The 21,216-nt window shown below is 38.3% G+C and overlaps 2 protein-coding genes across 3 annotated transcripts in view; both read right to left on the minus strand.

Moving 5' to 3' along the window:
* The window catches only part of LOC134645535 (bromodomain adjacent to zinc finger domain protein 2B), a 49,171-nt gene extending 39,622 nt beyond the window's left edge, over positions 1 to 9,549 (minus strand). For both annotated transcript variants that reach the window (XM_063499008.1, XM_063499007.1), the window contains exon 1: positions 9,383 to 9,549. The gene's annotated coding sequence lies outside the window, so the exon portion shown is untranslated. The remainder of the gene's footprint in view (positions 1 to 9,382) is intronic.
* A 5,554-nt stretch (positions 9,550 to 15,103) lies between these two features.
* Positions 15,104 to 19,933, minus strand: cd302 (CD302 molecule). Its single transcript, XM_063498269.1, has 6 exons — positions 19,805 to 19,933; positions 17,969 to 18,094; positions 17,733 to 17,849; positions 16,969 to 17,151; positions 16,830 to 16,850; positions 15,104 to 16,725 (listed from the first exon to the last, which is right to left on the minus strand). The coding sequence occupies exons 1-6, from the start codon at positions 19,881 to 19,883 to the stop codon at positions 16,523 to 16,525; spliced, it is 729 nt and encodes a 242-aa protein (XP_063354339.1). The 5' UTR covers positions 19,884 to 19,933; the 3' UTR covers positions 15,104 to 16,522.
* Between the last annotated feature and the right edge of the window lie 1,283 nt (positions 19,934 to 21,216).

The raw sequence follows: 21,216 nt of genomic DNA on the forward strand, positions 1-21,216 counted from the left end.
GCTCTTCAGAATAATCCATCCTTTCATAAATGTTTCTAAAAAGCAAACTGCATGGCTAGAGGCTTGATTTTATACACCTGCGGCCTGCTTTAAAAGATGGCCTCATGAAACACTGCTGCACAACAGAGAAAAACTGAAGTACCTGCAAGCTTGTAATAACTCTTATAAATTACCATCAGGCATTGCGGTCAAAGAAAAAAAAACCCCCAACATTTTCTTATTGTACCTCTAATTAGTACTAAGTGATATACTTGCTATCTGATGTACTTTCCAGCTTGCTGTGAAGGCAGCAATTTCAATTTCTACAGGAGCTCAAAAAAAAAAAAAAAAAAGGATATAAAGCTACTATATGTGAATCCCAAATTAAATTTTAAAACAAAGGCAAACAATAGCTCCAATAACACCAATTACCCCTATTTGGACCATAGTCATTTAAATATACCCCATAGTCAAAAAAGTTTTTTTCCTCCCCCAAGAGATTTAAATATGCTCTAAAGCCGTAACACTTTAACTCAAAGACAGATAGGAATTAATTAGATACACACAAAAAATGAGAGCAAAGCATAAAGCAGCACAGACTAATTTCATAAAGGAGGACTTTGTTATATTTCAACCTAATTGGAAAAATCTTAATCCCATCCCCAAATAAGACTTGAAAATGAGGCGATCCACATAGTTCAGCATGTCCATTCATCAGTTACATGTTCCAGTTTTACAAAGCACAGGCTTGCTTTTCTAATTTAAAAATATAGAAATAAAAATAAGCATTTCAAAGAGCCTAACAGTGGACATTAACAATGGGCAGTCAATGCAACAAAATACTGTATAAGACTTTCCTCACTGCTGTGACATCACCACTCGCCGCCTTAAATACAAGACAACAACAGTCATTTATTGCTTGATTTTATCGACTTACCCATTCAGCATTCTTCCTATCTGGCAGCCACATGAAAATGTAATAAAAATGATAATATGGACCCCTGGGGAAATTTTAGCATCAGTAGAAAAATCAAGCTTCTACTCCTAGAGACAACAGAGGGCAATGGGACATGACAAAAACACTTAAGATATTGGATTATGGCCTACTGTGTAACAAGAGTGGCTTTGGAGCTATGGTGCCAACATTTGGATTTTACAGTGAGTCAATAATTATAATAAGGAATGTATTAGATCAAATCAATGTCATTAATTTAAGCACACTAAAACTCCTCTGGCAAAGCAGCGAAAATGATGAGATTTACTTTCCAACTCTTCTATTGATATTTCTGTTCAGAAACTGAGACACAGCCACTCCCTTGGTCCAAAGATGTTTTAAAACATGTATGTTAGGAACTGCAAATATTTCTAACCAGTCAGCACATGTATCCTATTCATGCATTACCATCTGGCTTCATTTTGTTTGGAATGTACAGGAAATGAAGACCTAAACCTGCCTGAGTCTGAATCATTTAAATCCTTTCAAGTCTTAGTGTGGCAAGTGTTAAAACCACTAACATTTCTAGAACTCTTAAGTAACCATTTAAACCAAGCCTAATCATTAACAAAACCATGGAAAAAATCAAAATAATCGCTGAGGGATCTAATACTATCCTCATTTAGCAGGAGTATGATATATTGGGGGTTGGCGACCCCTTGGAAATCGCCGGTTGCTTGGGAAAAATATGAATTCTCAACTGAGTTAAATTGACTTTGAAGAGGTTCCACGTCAAAAACATCCTTATGATTGCTTTGATTGTTAGTAGATCACAGCAGTCACCCTGAGGTTTTGAGTTAAAGACGCTGACTTTTTAGCAAATATTTAAGAACTACTCGCCGAGTGGTAGTAAACGTGAAAAAGTGCAACGCAAATAAGAAAAAAGAATGCTCTTCTACCTTACCGTCTTACCGTTGCAACCAACACATTTCCAGGTTGCAACCAGTTTCCCCAGGCAACTTATGATTATAGACTGGAGATAGCTTAATGTGCCCTGTCAGCATTTCATGTTGAAAAGTTTACACAACTTGAAATGTAGTCATGTTCTGCTACACAATACTTTACAAGTAAAGCAGCCATCATATTGAACCTCAACACCTTTTCAGTTGTAAATCTCTATCAGTAGGCCAAACTTTATAATTGTGGGTCCAAAAGTCAACTTTTCAGAGTTTTAATCTATACTTTTTTTCTCTCTCTCTTTCTTTCTTTCTTTTTTTTTTTAAATGTCACAGTCCAAACTGGCCAACACTTCAATAACAATTTGACGAAAAGAAACACTCTGCACAATTTACCTGTTGCCATGGTGAATTCTGGTATTGAAGGCCTACTATTTTTAAATTACCCAGCCAAACTTAACCCAAGATAAACATAATTAACTCTAATTATCTGTAACAGAAAACAAGTAAAAAAAGTTATCAGTTTGTTAAATCTGCTTTCTGAAGCAGACTCTACCTGAACAATCAAGCAGACCAGACTAGCGTGCTTTAACCACAGCTCAATTGGCTAATTAGCATACGTAACATGGGATTAATTAGCATGTTTCACAACCTATATTAACACATAAACTTTCTCTGCAAAACAGGAAGATGTAACAGGAGCTATAACACCAGATACAGATGTTGGTGAGATATCTTTTTTTACCCAAAGATGTTTTTAGTTTGTTTGTACTTAAATTTTAATGGCTAATCTTAATAAAAATGGAAGACATGTTCTTAAAGCTGACACTTTATTTACTTTATATCTGAGTGGACTCCTACTGGAGACGGCTACCTCCCTGCTCTGTTTTTGAAGATCAGCTGTTACAGGTATATCGGGTCCATAATGCAAAAATTTTAAACATTCATTAAAACACAGAAAAAGCTTCAAAATAAAGCTGGTGAGGTAAAGATCTAGAATGAAAGAGCTAATATGTCACTTTCATCCACCACATTTTCAGATATACAGATGCTGTTACCCTCCAATTCTATTCGCTGCCAATAAAAATGAACTGTATTCAGCAGATCTCTCATCACCTGCACTTGACTGTACATCACGTACTGCACATCATCTCACCAGCTGTGCCACTGTGTGTTGTGAATACTAGTGGACAGACAGAGGTGACTTTATTCAACAGCTTCTGCAGGAACTATGTGAACTACTCCAAGCCTGAGGGTACTTGGGTTACTCAGCTGTTCACCGATTTAGCTTCATATGATTCATTAAAAAAAAACACAACAACAAAGAGCTGCTTACTAAGTCATGGAAATAACAGTCACAGGTACCCTCTGTAACAACAGACTCCTTAACTGCCCTGCACTGAACCATGCTACTGAGCGTGCGCCCTCTTGGCTCTAAAACACTAAAATCTCCTTGTCATCATTTTCTCCTTTAAATACTTATAACATGAAGTTATATTATCATTATGTTTGCAATATTCATGTAGTGCAGCATGAGCGTTTGCCTCACCCTACACTGAATGTGCAGCTTATTTGGATTATCATGGCGTGTATCCACTCTTTTTAGTGGTTACACTTGCAGTGCATGTTCTACACAGTGCTGTGTGACTGACGGGCAAAACATGAAGCTGGCCTTTTGTTTTGGGATTGCTTTGTGTCTTTATGTTTAGGACCTAGAACAGTGCTGTCAAAATGAAGGTATTTCACAGATGTTTTTTGTAAAATGGGTAAGTAAAATATCTACATACTCCAGCCATAATAGCAAAAAAAAAAAAAATTCTGATGCCATTTCCATGTTTATTTAAAGAATCCTGAGCACTTTCTAAACTGTGCATGTTTAAAATGACTGTGCCCACCTCCATGTGAAAAAGAAAATACAGAAAACAGAACAGGTGGGGGTTTTTTTAACGTTAAAGGAGCAGCCCTCTGCAGCATGCATGCACCAATTACTCGCTGCCCTCATGCCTGCTGAGCACGCTTTTATTAATTATAGTGGAAGCAGGATCTGCTCTGCAAATGGTGCGCATATGTTATTCTTCTGTTTGTGTCACTACTCTGTCAGTATAGATGTTTGTGTCTGAATATCACAACTCTTAAAGAAATGCTGCTGGTATAACCTCTGGTACTATACCTTTATTATTAAGCATTGTTGTGTATTAAGCACATATATTATCCTTTTCAGCTACGCTGAGAAAATGTCATTAGTGTAAAATACTGCTATTGTGTTAGCACCTATTATTAGAAAATACCAGAAGCAACCACCAAAGTAAATAAAGTTATATAATTACATATAAGTATTTACATATAATTAATTAATTACATATAATTATCCATCTGATAATTTCTTAGCTGATGTTATCTAATGATAAACTTTTTGACAATTTAAACAAAGAGTACACTGATGATTAAATATTTGCTTGCTGAAATGTGGCATTTGGTCTTGGTTTATCTTCATAGTGTTTTTTTTTTCTTGAAAAGTATTCATTTTCATTCTGTCAGTAGGAAATGCCTGTTAAGTTCAAAATTTTAACAACCCCATTACTTAATTTTTTTTCTCAACGACGTCAGATTGTGTATTGCACATCTGCTGTAACTCATTCAGTGCTTCCCTTTAGTTGGGTGGTCCAATCAACTCTGGAGCAGTGGAAAAGTGTTCTGTGAAATTACTAATCGTGCATTTCCGATAGTCTGAGTATTGAGACGAGTGAATGCTAGGAGAGCATTATTTGCACGTCTGCATTGTGCTGGCAGTTTATTTATTGTATTAATCTCAGAATGCCTTCATCCGTGATCAGTTAACTAGCAGGAAATTCCCTTGCTTTTATTTTGCGAGTTCAGTCAATGCTAGTCAAGTTGCCCCAGGCCTTCCCAGCTTATATTTTTCCTTTTGTATCACTCGTTAGCCAAGGCGTGTTTGATTGTGGCAGTCCAGAATATCAACTCACACCAGCTTCTCCCTTTAGAGAATCTCATCTCGAGGTCATATGAACTTCCAACTCTACTGTCTTGGACTGCAGCTGTGATTGCTCTTATTCTGCTCTACAGGTCAATGCCAAACTGAAAAACAGCTCGAATCAGATTCTGCAATCCATCAAGAAGAGACTTCTGTGTTGTTATGCCAAACTTACTTAGGTTGCAGTGTCACGCCTTGTAATCTAAGATTGCGTCCATAGGTTAAGAGTATTATTAGAGAGGTAGCTGATTACATTGCTCGTGTATTTGTTACAAAAAGCCTGGCAGATAAAATCTTTGATGAGAAGAAACTTAGAAATAGTCCTCCTTAATAATTATAAACAATAAACTACCCCGCCCCCTCTTCACAACACCACAAACAGACTTTAAATCTGTTTGAAACACTGCATGGCTTACTTCAACAAAATCTACTGCACCTGATCTATAGGAACAGCATAAGCTTTAATTCACACCTGTTAATAATAACAAATAATCACTGGTTATGCCTAAAGCTGAATGGTATTTTAATTTAATGTTGCAGCATACACTCAGTGGACACTATTTTAGTTACACCTGTTCTATTGCTTGTTAACACTAATATCTAATTAGCCAATCACATGACAGCCATTCAATTAATTTATGATAGTAGACATGGTCAAGACAACTTGAGGCTCAAACCAAGCATTATAATTATGGTGATTTAAGCAACTGTGAACGTGGCAGAGTTGGACTGGTCTGAGTTTTTCAGAAATTAGTGATCAACTGGGATTTACACACACAGGCATCTTTAGGGTTTCCAGAGAATGGTCAGAAAAAGAACAACAACAAAAAAAAAGACAAAAAGAGCAAAAATGCTTGTTGATGTCAGGTCAGAGGAGAATGGCTAGACTGCTTGGAGATGATAGGAAGGCAAGAGTAACTCAAATAAAGACTTGTTACAACCAAGAAATACAGAAGAGCATCTCTGAATGCACAAGCTGTCTAAACTTAAAGCAGACGGGCAGAAGCAGAAGACCAGACTAGGCCCCACTCCTGTTAGGCTAAGAACAGCAAACTGAGGCTGCAGTTTACACAGGCTGACCAAAATTAGACAACAGAGGATTGGAAAAACGCTGCCTATTCTCACCTTCTTGGCACACTTAAGACCTATTACTATCAACTGAAAATTGGTTAAATACCACAGCATACTTAGTATTGTTTAAATGACCATATTCATCCCTCTATCACCACATCTTCCTCTCATCATCCTATGGCAGCTTCCGGCCACAAAACTGATCTGAAACTGGTTTCTTGAACATGACGACAAGTTCACTGTACTCAAATGACCTCCACGGTCACCATATCTCAGTCCGGTAGAGCTTTAGGATGTGGTGCAACGGATGCACAGCTGACAAATCTCAACATGGATGAAAATCACTAAGGGCTGTTTCCAGCACCCTGTTGAATAACATAGAATTAAAACAGCTCTGAAAACAAAACAAGATTCACACAAGTGCTAATAAATGTACCTAATAAAGTGTCCAGTGAGTGTAGTTTCCTTAGCAGTGTCATTTAAAGAAGGCAGTTATGTTTACTAACCTTTTCACTTTGGCCTCTGCTGAGCCAAACGTTTTCAGGAATGCATTTCTTTTTACAAGTTTCTAATAAGACCAGACAACGATAAGGGGAAAAAAACTGTGAGTGCTGCAGCATGCTTAGGACAGCTAAAGGGGGAAATATTTGTGGCAGCAGTGAGCAGATTTTAAATGCATGAGGATCAATAAAAAAGGTGGCTGCTGAAGCAGTCTTTGCATAAGAGTGGAACAGTTCACAACAGCAGTGATCTAAAGGTCTATATTAATTTGTAATACTGCACCTACCTGACCAAGAAGTATGAATATGGAGTCAAATCATTCATTCTCAGCTGACCTATTTTTGATTTTATTTTTTGCTGCAAAGGGGGTAAATAAATACTAAACAGCCATCAGCCAATTAACACAGAAAGCAGACATCAAATGCAGAAGCGTCAGTGGTTCAAATTAAGCACTGCGACAAGCATCTCCAGGCGCAGAAAAAAAAAAAACAGACCAGGAAGATGAGTGAAAAAGAGTAATCTCCCCGACATATTCCTAATAATCCACCTCCCCTGTGCCGCTCCCCTCGAGCTCACCCAATCATAAAGTGTCAACACTGACCTACAAAAAGGGACTCCTGTCAAGGCTTACATGCTTGAAAACATCAATCACAGCAGACAAAGAGGGTACATTGAATTATGCAGCATTAACCTTCGGGGCTTGCATATAAAGACCACAGATTTATTTATGCTTGTGTGTTAAGAGCCTCTGCACTGTTCCTTACAAAGTGCTGCCTGCCAAATTGATGAACCTGCACCTCAGCCCTCAGCTGGAGTCCAGCATCTTTGATTAATGAGTGCAAACTTGTGGAAAGGCCAAGAATAGGAGAGACAGGGTGAAAATGGGTGCAACACAATTATTATAAGACCCTGGTTGTTGTTTTTTCTCCACACTTGCTTTTAAAAGGCCATTGAAACAGAAACGGAAGATAAAACTATATATGCGTTTTTAAATCATACATAGTACACCTAGTAGTCTAGGAAAAGAAATAAATTATACAAAAACTCACTCTGCACCTTGCACTAATGTATATTGCTAATGGCAATTTAAGTGTGCTAAGCAGTTCTTTTAGACAACTTGTAATTAAGTGAATGATTGAGTTGAAAATCACGAGCTAAATTTGCCTTTGGAGCCCAGACAGCAAAGCCCTACAGTCTTCGTAGCACCCAAATGCCAAGTTGCTGACTCTATTGTTTTCTCTGTGTTAAAGGCTCATATTAGGAGCTTAACAACACTGCTCTGTGTGCAGAGCTCTTCAAGGGCATGTGAACTGAATAAATATGAGCCAAATGAGTGACCTTCTACCTGTGTTTTGATTCACTGGCAGTTACTGGATGCATGCATAACACATCAAGGCTGTGATCTGATTTATCTCGCTGCCTTGGCTACTGAAGCCATTTAAATGATGAACTTTAGCAGATCTAACGCTCGCTGCCATTTCACTGAGACTGTAAACCGAAGGTCACATCCTTGTTTATTAATATCAATTATATCTGTGAAGGCAAATCTACTCAAGTGTGCGGCAAACAAAAGATGTGCAGTGACAGGATAAGCTCTATGGATTGCATTGAGGGTTTTTTTTTTTGTTTTTTGTTTTTTTTAAAGAAGTGGGATAAATATTATCATGATAAAGTCTGAAGGGAAAGATCTGCAACAGTTGATCATGTTTTCCTAAATTTCTGCTGTGATTGATGTGTAGTTTTTCCAGATAGGCTACATTTGTGTTTACTCACAAGAGGACAAGATTTTCCGAATTAAAAGCAAGCTAAGTGTGTTTAAAAGTGTGCTGCAGGAAACAAATGGGGACAATGTTATAATGTCCTGATTTCTGCGATGGAAGTTAGGCCAAGTTTTTGCTTGTGCCACCCGATTCATAACATTCTGCAAGGTTAAAAAAAATCATAATAATAATTTAAATTAATTTAAAAATAAACAAAAACAAGCAAGAACAAACTGAATTTCTATGACTTCCCACATATATGAAACTGTTTATTAAATGTCATTAACAAAAATCTAACTCACCTTAACTCCAAAAAAAGCACTGTTTTAATCTCACTCAAAACAGGTAGTTTTTTCTTTTTCTAAGACTCGTTTACTATCATTACTGTAATTAACACACAGCGTCTAAATAGAGGGTGCTATTTTAATAGCCCAACATGGCGAATGTCTTGTGGTTAATATGAAAGCTGGCACAAAAATGGAGGGTATTGTCATAATCTCAAAGGTTACATTTCAGCTCAGACCACAGCTGCAGCGTTAGCTGTGCTTTTCCTTTTAAGAGGAAGCAACAAAAAGAGAAGACAAGAGGCGGAGGCGAAAGCAGCGAGCAGCCCGTCTGCCACATTAATGCAGAATCATTTATTATTAGCTAAACATTACGGAAGCTCATTTGTGTTATATCCAGCTGTTGGACAATTTCATGACACGCCACGAGCTTAAACCCACGACAAATACCACACAAGTGGGCAGTCAGACGTTACTTTTAAACATGACACACTCCTACAAGAAGCGTAAAGTAAGCTATAAATTTAATAGCTAACTTTCCAGTAACGTTTGCGGACTCACGGAGTGAGAGCAACACCGCCGCCAGGTACTGAACATCACTGTTAGCATTAACCGCTTACCGAAGTCTTCTTTTTACACACAAGTTCCAGTGTAAACATGACAGCAGTTATATCCTTAACAAAGTTTACCGCAGCAGCATTCATAACCGCTCTACATACTTTTAATACCAACTTTTTCATGTTTTTTTTTATAACTCACCGAGCGGACACAGCTTCACTGAAGGCAAGTGTACGGTAAAAGGATGCTGCTGGTGAAGTTAGCTTAGCCATCCCAGACGAGTGAAAGAGTGAAATAATACATGACATGCGTGAACCTAACCTAACGAGCGAAGGTCGTCAACTCACCTGATTATCGTCTTGTATTCCTTAAAAAAAGGAGAAGCGGAAAGGAAAAGGTGTTCATTTACGTCCCGGTCAGTTTAAGGGCTTTTGAAAGAGATGAGTGGCGAAGTGGTCAGTGATTGAGTCCGGCTGGTCGGTAACGCGCTGCTGAACGTGTTGATCTCTGATCGCAGATTGAAGAGCCTCTCCTCCTGATTCACTCTCCAAGCAACTCGAGCGAAGTGACGTCAGCTCCAGGGTTCGGAGAGGCTACCATGCAAAGTTGTGTGGCATCGTAGTCTCTAAGATGGCAGCATTGCAAACATATACATCTAAACATTATGCAACAGCAAGCTCAGTAAAGATCACATATCGTGGACCTTGAGCATCAGTACTAGCAAGGATACAAATTATAGTAATAAACAAATAAATACACATTCAAAGTAAGGTACCCAGTAAAACAGTTCATTTAAGGTGGTTGCAATTGTATGAATGCCAGTAGTTACATGTGCATCTTGTCAAACTTTCCAAAAGTCTGGACTCCTATAAAGAAAATATCAGCGTACTATTGCTTTGATGGTTCCTGGAATAAAATGTATAGAAAAGCGATATTGTCATTCAATAAAGTGCTGCATTTGGTCAAGTATGTGGCCATCTGCTCACATCTCAGTGCATTTAGGCTTGTTTAGACATGACTAAAAACATCCTGCTAAAGTTCAAACTGAGCATCATCACGAGGTAGAAAGGTGATTTTAGTAACTTTGAACATGGCATACTGGTTGGTGCCAGACGGGCTGGTCTGAGTATTTCAGAAACTGCTGATCTACTGGGATTTTCCCACACATCCATCTCTAGGGTTTACAGAGACTATTCATTGAGTGGCAGTATCTCCATCTGCCTCTGTTTCTAGTTTTTCTGATCACAGCGCACAACTGGCAACAGGAAACAAAGTGTTACACTCCCTAGAAAGAATGTAACTATAGGGAAATGTGCTGTCTACTAGTACTGTAGATTAAGGTTATAAAAATAAGGATAAAACCATGTGATTTGAAATTCCAGCTTGTTTCACACACACACAAAAAATGGATAGTTATCTTTTCATTTGTTTGTTTATTAAAAAGAAAAAAGAAGACACATTGTTTCAGTTTCTGCAAGCCTGGCCAAAGCATGCTGCATATGAGTTCCAGTTAAACGCAATAATTAAGGCACAAGGGCATGTTTGAATTAAAGATGTAGAGAAACAAACCCCCTCATCAGCATTTGTAATCTATAACATGTTTCTTTACCTGTTCCACGTCCCTTGCGGCCATTGATTTTCCTCCTTTTAATTCTGCCATTATGCAGCCGTCACAGAAAGCACCAAATGGACAAACACGCTGAAAAGATTTCATACATTTGTCCACCGAGCCACAGCATAGCTGGGCTTTTTACTTTTACAACGACGATAAAGGAATGTCTTTTTCTGGCCACAGTTTTTCATATTATAAAATTAAAATGTCATCCTAATTGTTAAAATAAAAATCCCAGTCAGTGCCTGCGGTGCAAAGCAGCAAGCGGGGGGAAGGGCAAGTAGTCAGTCCCCTTTACAGAGTCTTGATTAGAAAGTATAATTAGATATCAAAGACGCAGCAAAGATGATGTCTCAAAAGATTGATAGAAAACAAGATGTGCGTTTGTTTTGTTCTTATTATTAGCACTTCACAGAAAACACAGAGTGCCCTCAAGATACAAGAATTGGACTCACTGCCACTGTTGTTTTTCTGTCATATTTAAATAATTTAAATTATGTCAGTGCACAATGTTGTGATCCTTTTCACACCTAAGCCTTCCAGCACATACATTTGATTTAGCATATTGCGCAGTGTCTGGGCTAAACCTTTACATTAATCTCTTAAGTTTGCAGCTATGTGTGTAAACTAAAACTGCATTGTGATCCTTTTCATTCATGTTTTAGCATTTAGTTTGTCTCTCACAACAAATCAAATCATAAGGTATGTGGTACTGCATTAAATTTATATAAGAGTAAAGACATGCAAAATGTAATATAATTTACATCAGTCCCGTGGGGTGCAAATAAGTGAAGTGACTGGTCAGAAAGCAGTCATTTGCATAGTAGTCTTTGTTTTCTTCTGTTAATTGGAGCATGTTCCAGGATAGTAAATGGAGGAGAAACATGAGATGACCAGGATGAAGGACAAGAGAAACAGATGCTCTGTATACAGGCACCTTTCCCAGGAAGGACAGGCACATGAATAGAAAACGAGCACAGACAGAAATAACTGATATCCAACACAATCGTGAGAAAGAGACAAAAGGTTCAACCAAAACCTGTAAGGCAGGAAACGGCCTTAATGCATAAAGAGTCAGTGCTCCGCTGTGTGTATTTGTATTACTAAGCCTATGAGCAAGTCATGGATTTCATTTCTGTTCCATATTTTATTGATACATAAGTTCACTCAGTGCATGATGCGGATATTTCTTGGCTTCAAGTGTTTTTCTGTCACATTACTGTATGGCGTATTTCATTCACACGTACAAGTGTTCATTTTAATTAATCATTCTGGGTTGACCTCTTCCTGCTCTGAGCAGTGTTGTGGCAGAAGTGTGAATTCAATTTGTTTCCTGTTGTAAGAGAGAAAATCAGACAGTGCTGCTTTTGTGATGAGAAAACAGAGCAGTATATGACAGTAAAATATCTACAGTGTTTCTAGAAAGATGGATTCTGAGGATATAGCAGTATGACTAAGCTAAGTTTGGAACTGTAACTGCAAAAATTAGATTAGTGATCAGTGATCCTTCTGTAATAATTGTTTAAAAAATTAGGACACTGATTGAGATCACATTTCCAGCTGAATCCTTGCATTATAGTTATATATCTAATAAATGATCTTATACTGCATGCTTTTAACTCACTACTTGATTGTAGGATAACTAATAAATGTGAATTATGGAAATAGAGATATACAGGACTGTAACTTTGAAAGACCTGAACTATAAATTTATGATGCTGTTTAACACTGCAGTAACACATCTGAAACCAAAACATGACTATGCAGTTAATGCTGTCACATTGTTATCTAGTGCACTCATGTTATAGATTTGACACACCCTTCAATGTGGACTTGCATATGTTGGTAAAGCCATTAAAAAACAAAATCACAGATTAAGTTCATTCTACTGACAAAATATGAATTATCCAATAGCTAAATACGTCACTGGCCTGAAACAGTACATGGCCTCCCCTTGCTTTTGTAATAATGAACTAGTTCAGTATTCGACATCCTAGCCGGCATGGCTAGGATGTCGCCCAGATTAACGAGGTTTGCGTCAGGTGTTGAGGAACCAGGACACACTGATGAGAAGAGGGCTACTGGAACAAGGAGGCATAAGTGGGCAACAGACGAGAACAGGGCGCTGATGGAATGCTACTAGATAAGTAACCCCAGAAGAAGCGGAATCTTCGATACCCAGCATCCAAACAGACGTCAAAATAACTAGTAGCTCAGTGTTCCAACATTCGGAAGAAGGAAGTGCTTGATGAGGTACAACACAAATGCTACGGCAAGGGGGGTGATACCATCACCCAGACCATGCAACCTCCCTGAACAGGATCCAGTAACTATCACAGGGTCTCCAGTATGAAGAATGGGACAGCACGAGGAAGAAGCATGAAGAAACATGAGCATCTGGCTGCACAAATGAACCAGCTGCTAATGGACGAGAGGCTGAACTGAAGGCCGGACCAGTTTGATCCAACTACCAACCAATAACCTGCCTCAGTACCACGTGGAAGCGAATAAGATACATGAGTGGGGCACAGAAAGAAATTGGCAGGTAGATAGAGCACCAGAAGGCAACATTGCAAACACCTGTGAATCCTACAGGCAAATGGGAACCATGAACAGGCCGCTAGGAAAGCCGCAAGCTTCAGAGGGTAAGGTAAATCCTGAGGACTCAGCTGAATGGAAAGAACAAGATCCAGTGATCAGCTGGGACCCAGCTGGGATAATAAAGAGGAGGAGACATGTCAATGGCTTGTATGTCCTCCAAAAGGTGTCAACACCACCAACAAATGCAGAAGAGCATCTCTGAACACACAACATGTTGATGTAGCCACTGCTGTAATATAAGGAAACTTTGGATACAGTTTGCAGAAGCTGACTAACATTGGGCAACAGAAGATTGGAAAAATGTTGCCTGTTCTGAGAATTCTTGATTTCTGCTGCAATATTTGGGCATTAAGTTGACAATTTAACATAAAAAAACCCCTGAAGCCATTGATCCATCCTATTTATAACAGACTTTAAGCTGATAGTGGTGTAATGGTGTGGGGGATATTTTCTTGGCACAAATTGAGACCTTTAGTACCAACTGAACATGGTTTAAAGCTTACCCCAGTAGTTTTGTTGATCATTCAGTCCATTTATAACTACAGTGTATATCTGCTTCCAGCAGGATAATGAAAAATGATTTCTTCAGCATGACAATAAGGTCCTTGTACTCAAATGGCCTCCACAGTCACCAGATCTCAATCCAGTAGAACACCTTTGGTATGTGGTTGAATAGATGATTCTCATTCTGGACGTGCAGTCTATAAATCTGCAGCAACTGTCTGATACTATAATGTCAATATGAATCAAAATGTCTGAGGAATGTTTCCATCACCTCTTTGAATCTGCCACAAAGAGTTAAGGCAGTTCATAAAGCAAAAGTAGGTCCTGCCTGATACTAGCAACGTGTACGTCATAAAGTCTCCATTGAGTTTTTTGATCAAAATGTATTCAGATTTAACATTTATTAAATTAATAATCCTTTAATTTCTCAGTGTTTTGTTACTACAACAGTTTAAAATCAAGAACCACACATAACCTGTGCTGAGCAATACTTTATTCTAATAGAAATCTTAAGAGACATGCTAGAAATCATTCTTATTAATTACTAACACAAACAAGCTGTTTAAAAGTAATTGTTTTCTATGTTTCTAGACCTTTTTTTTTTAAATTTGTGGAAGAAATGTTCTATTTCCAGTGACCGTAATAAACAGACTCAACATACATTTGTTCCACTATCCCACCTTGTGGCCAAATCTAGAAATTACCTTGACCGCCAGGAAGAAAAGAAGGTGTTTACAAAGATTCTCTATCAATGTGCTGCATCAGTAAATGCTGGTTCACAACTGCTTTTAATCATTCATTGTAAAATGTTAAAAAACATATCAAGAAAGTGTACTTGCCCAGCAAAGAGGCATCCGTTGACAATTTCTGAAGAAACTTTGATGGATTGCAGGCTTCTTGGAAATCTGAAATTAGATGTGCATGAAAGTGAAGGATATCCTGCTGACTTCTTTCAATTCTGTTTCATCTCAGCTTCACACTAAAATGTCAACAGAACCGATGGACTCTTACAGGGACAGACACTCTTCAGCTGACAGTGATTAAGAATGATTTTCACAGACTCTGATTTTGGTATTCCAGGTCATTCTTCCAGTCTAATTTATGCAGTGACATGTAGATATTATATATCTAGTGTAAATGGGAAATATAAGACTGACTAGAAAGTATTCCTATTTTCTGAAATGGCATTGCTAAAAAAGCAATAGGGTTACTTGTGGCATACTATTAAAAATCATACCAAATGAATCTTATATATTATGCATTAGTGCTTTAAAAAGAATGTGCTGTGTATTTGAGTGGACTTTTCCATATTCCCCTGATTACCCATTATTACAAAGACAAAATATGGTTTTAATAAATTTGTGCAAATTTATTGGAGAAAACAAAATCAGCATCATACAAAGGTTCCTGCCATTCTTCTGCAATATACTCATTCCATATTCACATCATGCTTTAATCCCCTATAATCATTCACATTCGGTTCTCTTCTAAAAATTCTAATAGTAAGATTGTCTTTTCCACAGGGCAGCAAGTAAACATTTAATCCCACAGTCTTTTAACCCTTTAAACTAAAAAGTGTGATACCCATTGAAATCCTGGAATGAATTAACAGTTTAAATATTTACTGGCTGTATAGTCAGGACAGAAAGGATTCCATGTGCTTTCCATAAACGAGAAACAGCAGAGGGAAACAAATATAAAAGCATTCTGCCAGAAAATCTCATAAAGTTACCTTAAAGTCTTATAAAGTTACAGTCATTTAGGACAAGTTTTTATTTTTGTGGATTTTTGTTCACCTAAATTGCAACATCATTGTGCATGAAATAACAAGGTGGCTGCTCATGCTTTCTTGTTTGGATGAAGCAATTAAAAGAGTCCTCTAACTATTGGAAGAAATACTGGACTATTTTTTTTTTGTGTTTTTTTTTTTTTTTTTAAAGGCAAGTTTAAGCTTTTTATTTGTTATATTCCAGTATGGCTCATACGGAGCTCTGTTAACACTTAAATGTATAAAACGTAACCCTGACCGGGTTACAAGGTTGTCTTAGCTTTGGCTTGAAGATTACAGGAGTTTAATTACAGCCTATCTTACACTGTAGAGTTTGAATAATCTGAACAATTACAACAGAGACAAGGTATTCAAAAAAAAGGAGGAAAAAACAAAAACATTATTGATTGCATTTTTTAAAAAAACACATGAGATACATAAATCTCTTGTGTATAAAGTGGCAAAAATCCCCCCAAAAACTTGTTAATATCCCTTCTTGTTCACCCTCAAGTTTGTGGGACTCCACACCAAGCTGAATTAACTCTGTAACACAAATTCCTGCATGCACACAAAACACGTGAAAGTCACACTCCTCATATAATCTTGCACACCACTTAAGGAAACCATTAGTGCATTTGTTTCAATATGCAAAATAGGAACAGCTATTGACCATTCTGTAGTGCCTGACGTGTAACCTGACGTTAACGCCCAGTGGTAGCTGAGGAAAATGCACCAATCAGAGATATTTACAAATGATCTGTTGTTAGTGCAGGTGACTAAAAAGCATGTAGATGTAAAAGAGAAATGCTTAGCATCACATTTCTCCCAAACACACATTATTCTGAGTCATGCCACTGACATGCGTTAATCCCAAACTGCTTGAGTAACAATTTTAAGAGTGGACTTCTCATTGAATGGGAAGAAAAAAAAGAAAGAAGAAAAAACAGCCACCCATGGGGAAGGGTTTGGTGTTTCTTATTTAGGAAGAGAGAGAACGTTCTCCTATGGTGTGCTATCAGTCTCCTCAGCCTCCACCAGGCACGACTGGTCTGTGTCAGGGACTCGGAAAGGAGGGTGGTACTCGAACGCCGTGACGATGCCGGAGCCAAAGTTGTGCTTCTGGTGCAGAAACCAAACAACAGCTGAGACTCCCACGATAGCCACCACGCTGAGAATGACGAGGGCAGAGAGCACTGCGCTAGGTTCTGAGGGAGACGATTAACAATGCAAGGGAGGTCACAATTAGTACCAAAAACCACAGGAATAAGCACAGAAACCGTGAGGAAATAAAGCTCAAAGGTTGACTTACTCCGCTTGGCTTTCTCTTTATCTGAAAAGCAAATAAAGACAGAAAACACAATGTGAGGCACCAATCGCAGCCCTGTTTTCTGAAGTGACAGATTCAAATTCCAGTGCAACATAAAAAAAAGAAAAAAAAGAAATCTCACCCTGGGCGGCTTCACAGATTACCCCATTCTCCAGGTCATCACTGCAACTGACAATTTCCCACTTTCCTGTGTTTGTGTGCAGAGCTGCACATTTATCCATGGCCGCGAGGTCTGACGTCAAAGAGCCGTCCTCCCAGTTAGAGAAATTCACCGCGTTGTCGTGAAGCCACGTCATGTTTTGAGCTGACCAGACACATGAATTGTTATTCCACATATTTAGATGTTTTAGGGCAACTATAGTTAAAGAGTATATTTTCATTAAGCTTCTGCATTCCTCTAGCATTCACACAAAAAACCCCCACAGGATTTCCTGAAACTTTGCTAGGATGTAAAGAAAAGAATGAGTCAATGCTGCACTGTAATGCAAGCTTTTAAAAGTAGCTGGCACAAGCAGAAAATTTAGGTCACTTTAACAATGTTTCATAGTCCACGTCAAACTTGTCAAATGGGAAAAAAGCAGTCAGTTTTAGCTGATACAACATATTCTACAACTGCTTAGAAAAAAAAAAGAGGTAAAGTTGTTGTTATATTTATTCTGATTCAGTAAAAGGACTAGATGTTACAATCCCTGATATTTATGTATAATCCTTACTGAAAAGGCAAATTATAGCTACTAAAATATAATGGACTTCGATCCAGCGCTCTTTAAAAACCTCAAACACACAAAATTCTGCAAGATTCGTTGTCAGTTTTCCACCTAGTGACCTCCAAACAACGCTGTTAATTAGTTATGAAACTAGCCAAGGGGTTTTCAGGACACTTACTGTTTGAGTCGTAATACATTCCAAGCCACACGATGACCGGCGGGCTGTTTTTCCACACTTCGGGGCTATAGTCGATGACAAAGTTATTCTCCTCCTCACTCTGGATCGTCAAAAGTTCTAGAAAAACAATCACAGTAAATATGAACGCGTAATCACACGCGTTGATGATGCAGTCGATTTGACTTATTGTTTTTAACACAGGAAACATTTGAACGTAACATGGCTCGGTCATCTACCAAAGCCTTTGCAGTGAGTTTTTGCATCTTCGAAGCTGTAGCTTTTGATTTTGTCTTCGTCTCCATGGACAAAGTGGTAACATCTGTCCTTAAAGGGCACCCAGGTTCGTCCATCTGCAGGGCAGCCTGAAAGAAACAATGGAGAGCCACCCTGAAACCTACAGTTCAGGACAATTTAAACCAACACTGTCGATGAAGTGTGTCGGAGAAGTGCCCTAAGTTTGTAGGGTTAAAACTACCTGAGGTTCTGGATCTTCTTTAGCATTCTTTGCCAGGACATTCACTAATACAGCCCACTGTGTGGTGTACACAGCCAGACTTAGATTAGTTGACCAACTAATCTCAGTCTTCATGATATTCCACTTTGTGTCACTGTCATGAATCATCATGTGACCTATACTCCAGCAAACCTCTGTTTTCAATCTGTTGCTCCTGTCTGCAGTGAAATCAATGAATGCCAGGGTGACACGCTATTGCTAGTTATACATGTTCCACCATGTTTGATGCTGCTTTACAACTTTCATCTGTTCACCATTTTGATGCCATTTGTTTGGTCTTACCCACTACAACTTTGTTTTTCAAGGTTTTGAGAGCAACAACCTCACATTTTTGCTTTTGTGCATCTCAAACCATTTGCATCTGGTGCAGAGCCTCTGAGGATTGTGGTTATGAAGATGACTGAAAAGGAAACATGTACTTCTATCTCCTTGCTGTTCAGTCACAAAAAGCCTTGTGCCTTTCCACAGCCCCCTAATCAGGGGTGGGCAATTAATTTACCCAAGGGGTCATGTGAGAAACTGGGCCCCCTGGGTAAATTAATTGCCCACCTCTGCTATAAACACACTAATGCTTTACTTGAGTCTGATTATTATCCTGCAGTGAGAGATAACTTCACCTCAATGTAAATGACAATCTATTTTAAGCCACACGGGCTCCTCTTTGTCCATGTGGCTTAGAATAGATTGTTATAGATGTCAAACAATCATTTAGGTACCAGGTGTCCAATTACTTTACTATTCCATTTAAAGAAAAGTGCAAGCAAGCACAATTGTTTTGGCATCGTCATAACCTCATCAAACTAAAACTGAGGGCTGTAAAGCTATGTCCATTATTTCATTTCAAACCGATGCCCTTATAGCACATTAATAAGAACAAAAATGGGAAATCAGCAGTCAAATTCATAAAACTTGAGACGCTTTGCGTCATAACCCAGTTGGTTGCTTCCAACTTGTGACCACAGTTCCTCTTTTATTAGTGTCTCTATTCTGTGTCTGGCAAATGGTGGCGTGATTTTATTTATCAATTTATTTTTGGAAATAAAGTTATGTGCTAATATGGAGTTCTAGTACAGCATAGGCGCAAAAACTTGTTGTGTTTTCACTTCAAATCTGCCGTGATTAGCCACCCTGAGGCGAAATACAAAGATTGCTAATGCAGTAAGCACTCAGACGAGGTTAAAAAAAGAGGTGAAGCCCTGATTCTTTCTTTTAAAGAGCTTTTCGAAACAAACGACAGGCGTGCACTTTCACTCGGATACGTGCACGTACGCAGTGTGCTAACGTTAGTTCGCAAGTTACGTGATACAAGCAAAATACACAGTGTCGACATTCAGGAAAGTTGGTTAGGTAACATTAATAAATGTATTTACATTTCTACCCGCAGTCTAAATACACGAACCCCCCCAAACCCGAAGTAAACACACACCAGAGAGCGCAAAATAACACAGGCCTACGCACTGTTCAACCCAGCGGTGTAACGACGGACAAACCATAGCATGCCTTTAAAACATATCGCTTCCTTTTAGCTTAGAGCTGAGGTTCAGTTTTAAACCCTTACCTCCCGTCAAAGGCAGCTGAACACACAGCACGAAGACACAACACAACAACGAGCGGTGACTTTTCTTCAGCGACTCCATGTCTGAAATCTTGTAGCACCAAACTTGTTTTCTGACTGTTGCTCGGTCCAGTCAGCCGCAGCGTGAGCGAAATCCCACCCACCCACACACCCACAGCAAAAGCACAGCACACGAGTCACAGCACGGCCTGAACACGAGTAAACACCGCGGTTATCAGTGGGAGATGGTGAAAGCAGCATTTATTTGGGGTTGTTATTGCTTATTTCAATGGCTTGAACAACACGGAGAACGATATAAATATAATCTCCTGCGCATTGTAATGACAAAATACGGCACGTCGGCAATTAATGCAAACGGATGCAAATTAATGGAAAAGTTTCATCTTCCGTGTTTCTGTGAATATAATTCGTTTATGTTGTCACAAACAAACAGGTGTAGTCCACTCGGAAGAGCTTTTGCAGCACGATTTGCACATACTAGCCTTTAGATGGCGCTGTAGGTCCAGTTTCCACAACAGTTTGGGCAATGTACTGCTATCGCTACTCACAAACACACGATAAAAGGGTCTCTCTGAGTTAACATTGCTGTAATTGTAGACTTCCCTTACTCTTTTTGCTGATGTGGTGAAGTATTTCAGATAATGTTGTTAATTACTGTATTCAAATTGTCCTTTGAAAAAGGATAATTAGTAATTATTAGTAACAGTAACCCACCATGTGACAAAATGTGTCAAAATTTAAATGTCAAAAGGTTGTTGGTTCCTATTTTACATACTTTTATTTTAATTATCAGCTCACATATAGGCAAAGGTGTATTTATTCAGACATGCTTATCGATTTGTTGTCCCCTCCCTGCATCTGAAAAATTGTTTACTGCTTATAAACTGTTTATATCATGCTTATATTATTCCTCTGTATTTAACCACTTAGTAACCAGATTAAATTAAATATAAATATTTTTTATTAATTTTTAAAATTGCTAATTGTATATTTAATTGAGGAACTGAGAAGAATTCATCACCATTATTTTTGTCAAAAGCAAAACAAAACAAGTTTTTGAAGACTGAGCCTTTGCAATTGTTTTGTTATGTAAAGATGAACAATTCACTGTCTGTCTGTCCTCTTAAAGAGGTTTAAATTAATTTCCTAGTCAATTTAACATCCTAGTCACTCCAGACATACACATATAAAATTGTATTGTATTTAATTTTTTTAATAAGTGGTTTCGTTTCATAAATATTTGTACTGTTAACTTCAGAACTTTCTGTGTGATACCTGAACCCTTGTTTATCACAGGGTTCAGAAGATTTCAAAGTTACTGCTTGTAACCACTTGGCTTGAACATGCTACATGAGTTTACTGATCCATGGCTTTTTCAAAATATAACACACACA

The sequence above is a fragment of the Pelmatolapia mariae genome, linkage group LG16_19, assembly GCF_036321145.2.
Source record: "Pelmatolapia mariae isolate MD_Pm_ZW linkage group LG16_19, Pm_UMD_F_2, whole genome shotgun sequence".
Taxonomy (NCBI): Eukaryota; Metazoa; Chordata; class Actinopteri; order Cichliformes; family Cichlidae; genus Pelmatolapia; species Pelmatolapia mariae.

What these genes read in the sequence shown, in the direction of transcription:
- cd302 (XM_063498269.1), bottom strand. Translation starts at nt 19,883, where the DNA reads ATGGAGTCGCTGAAGAAAAGTCACCGCTCGTTGTTGTGTTGTGTCTTC. An exon ending in AACTCACTGCAAAGGCTTTG is followed by an intron (nt 17,850 to 17,968) that starts GTAGATGACCGA and finishes TTGTTTTTCTAG; the next exon opens with AACTTTTGACGATCCAGAGT. An exon ending in AATCTGTGAAGCCGCCCAGG is followed by an intron (nt 16,851 to 16,968) that starts GTGAGATTTCTT and finishes TTTGCTTTTCAG; the next exon opens with ATAAAGAGAAAGCCAAGCGG.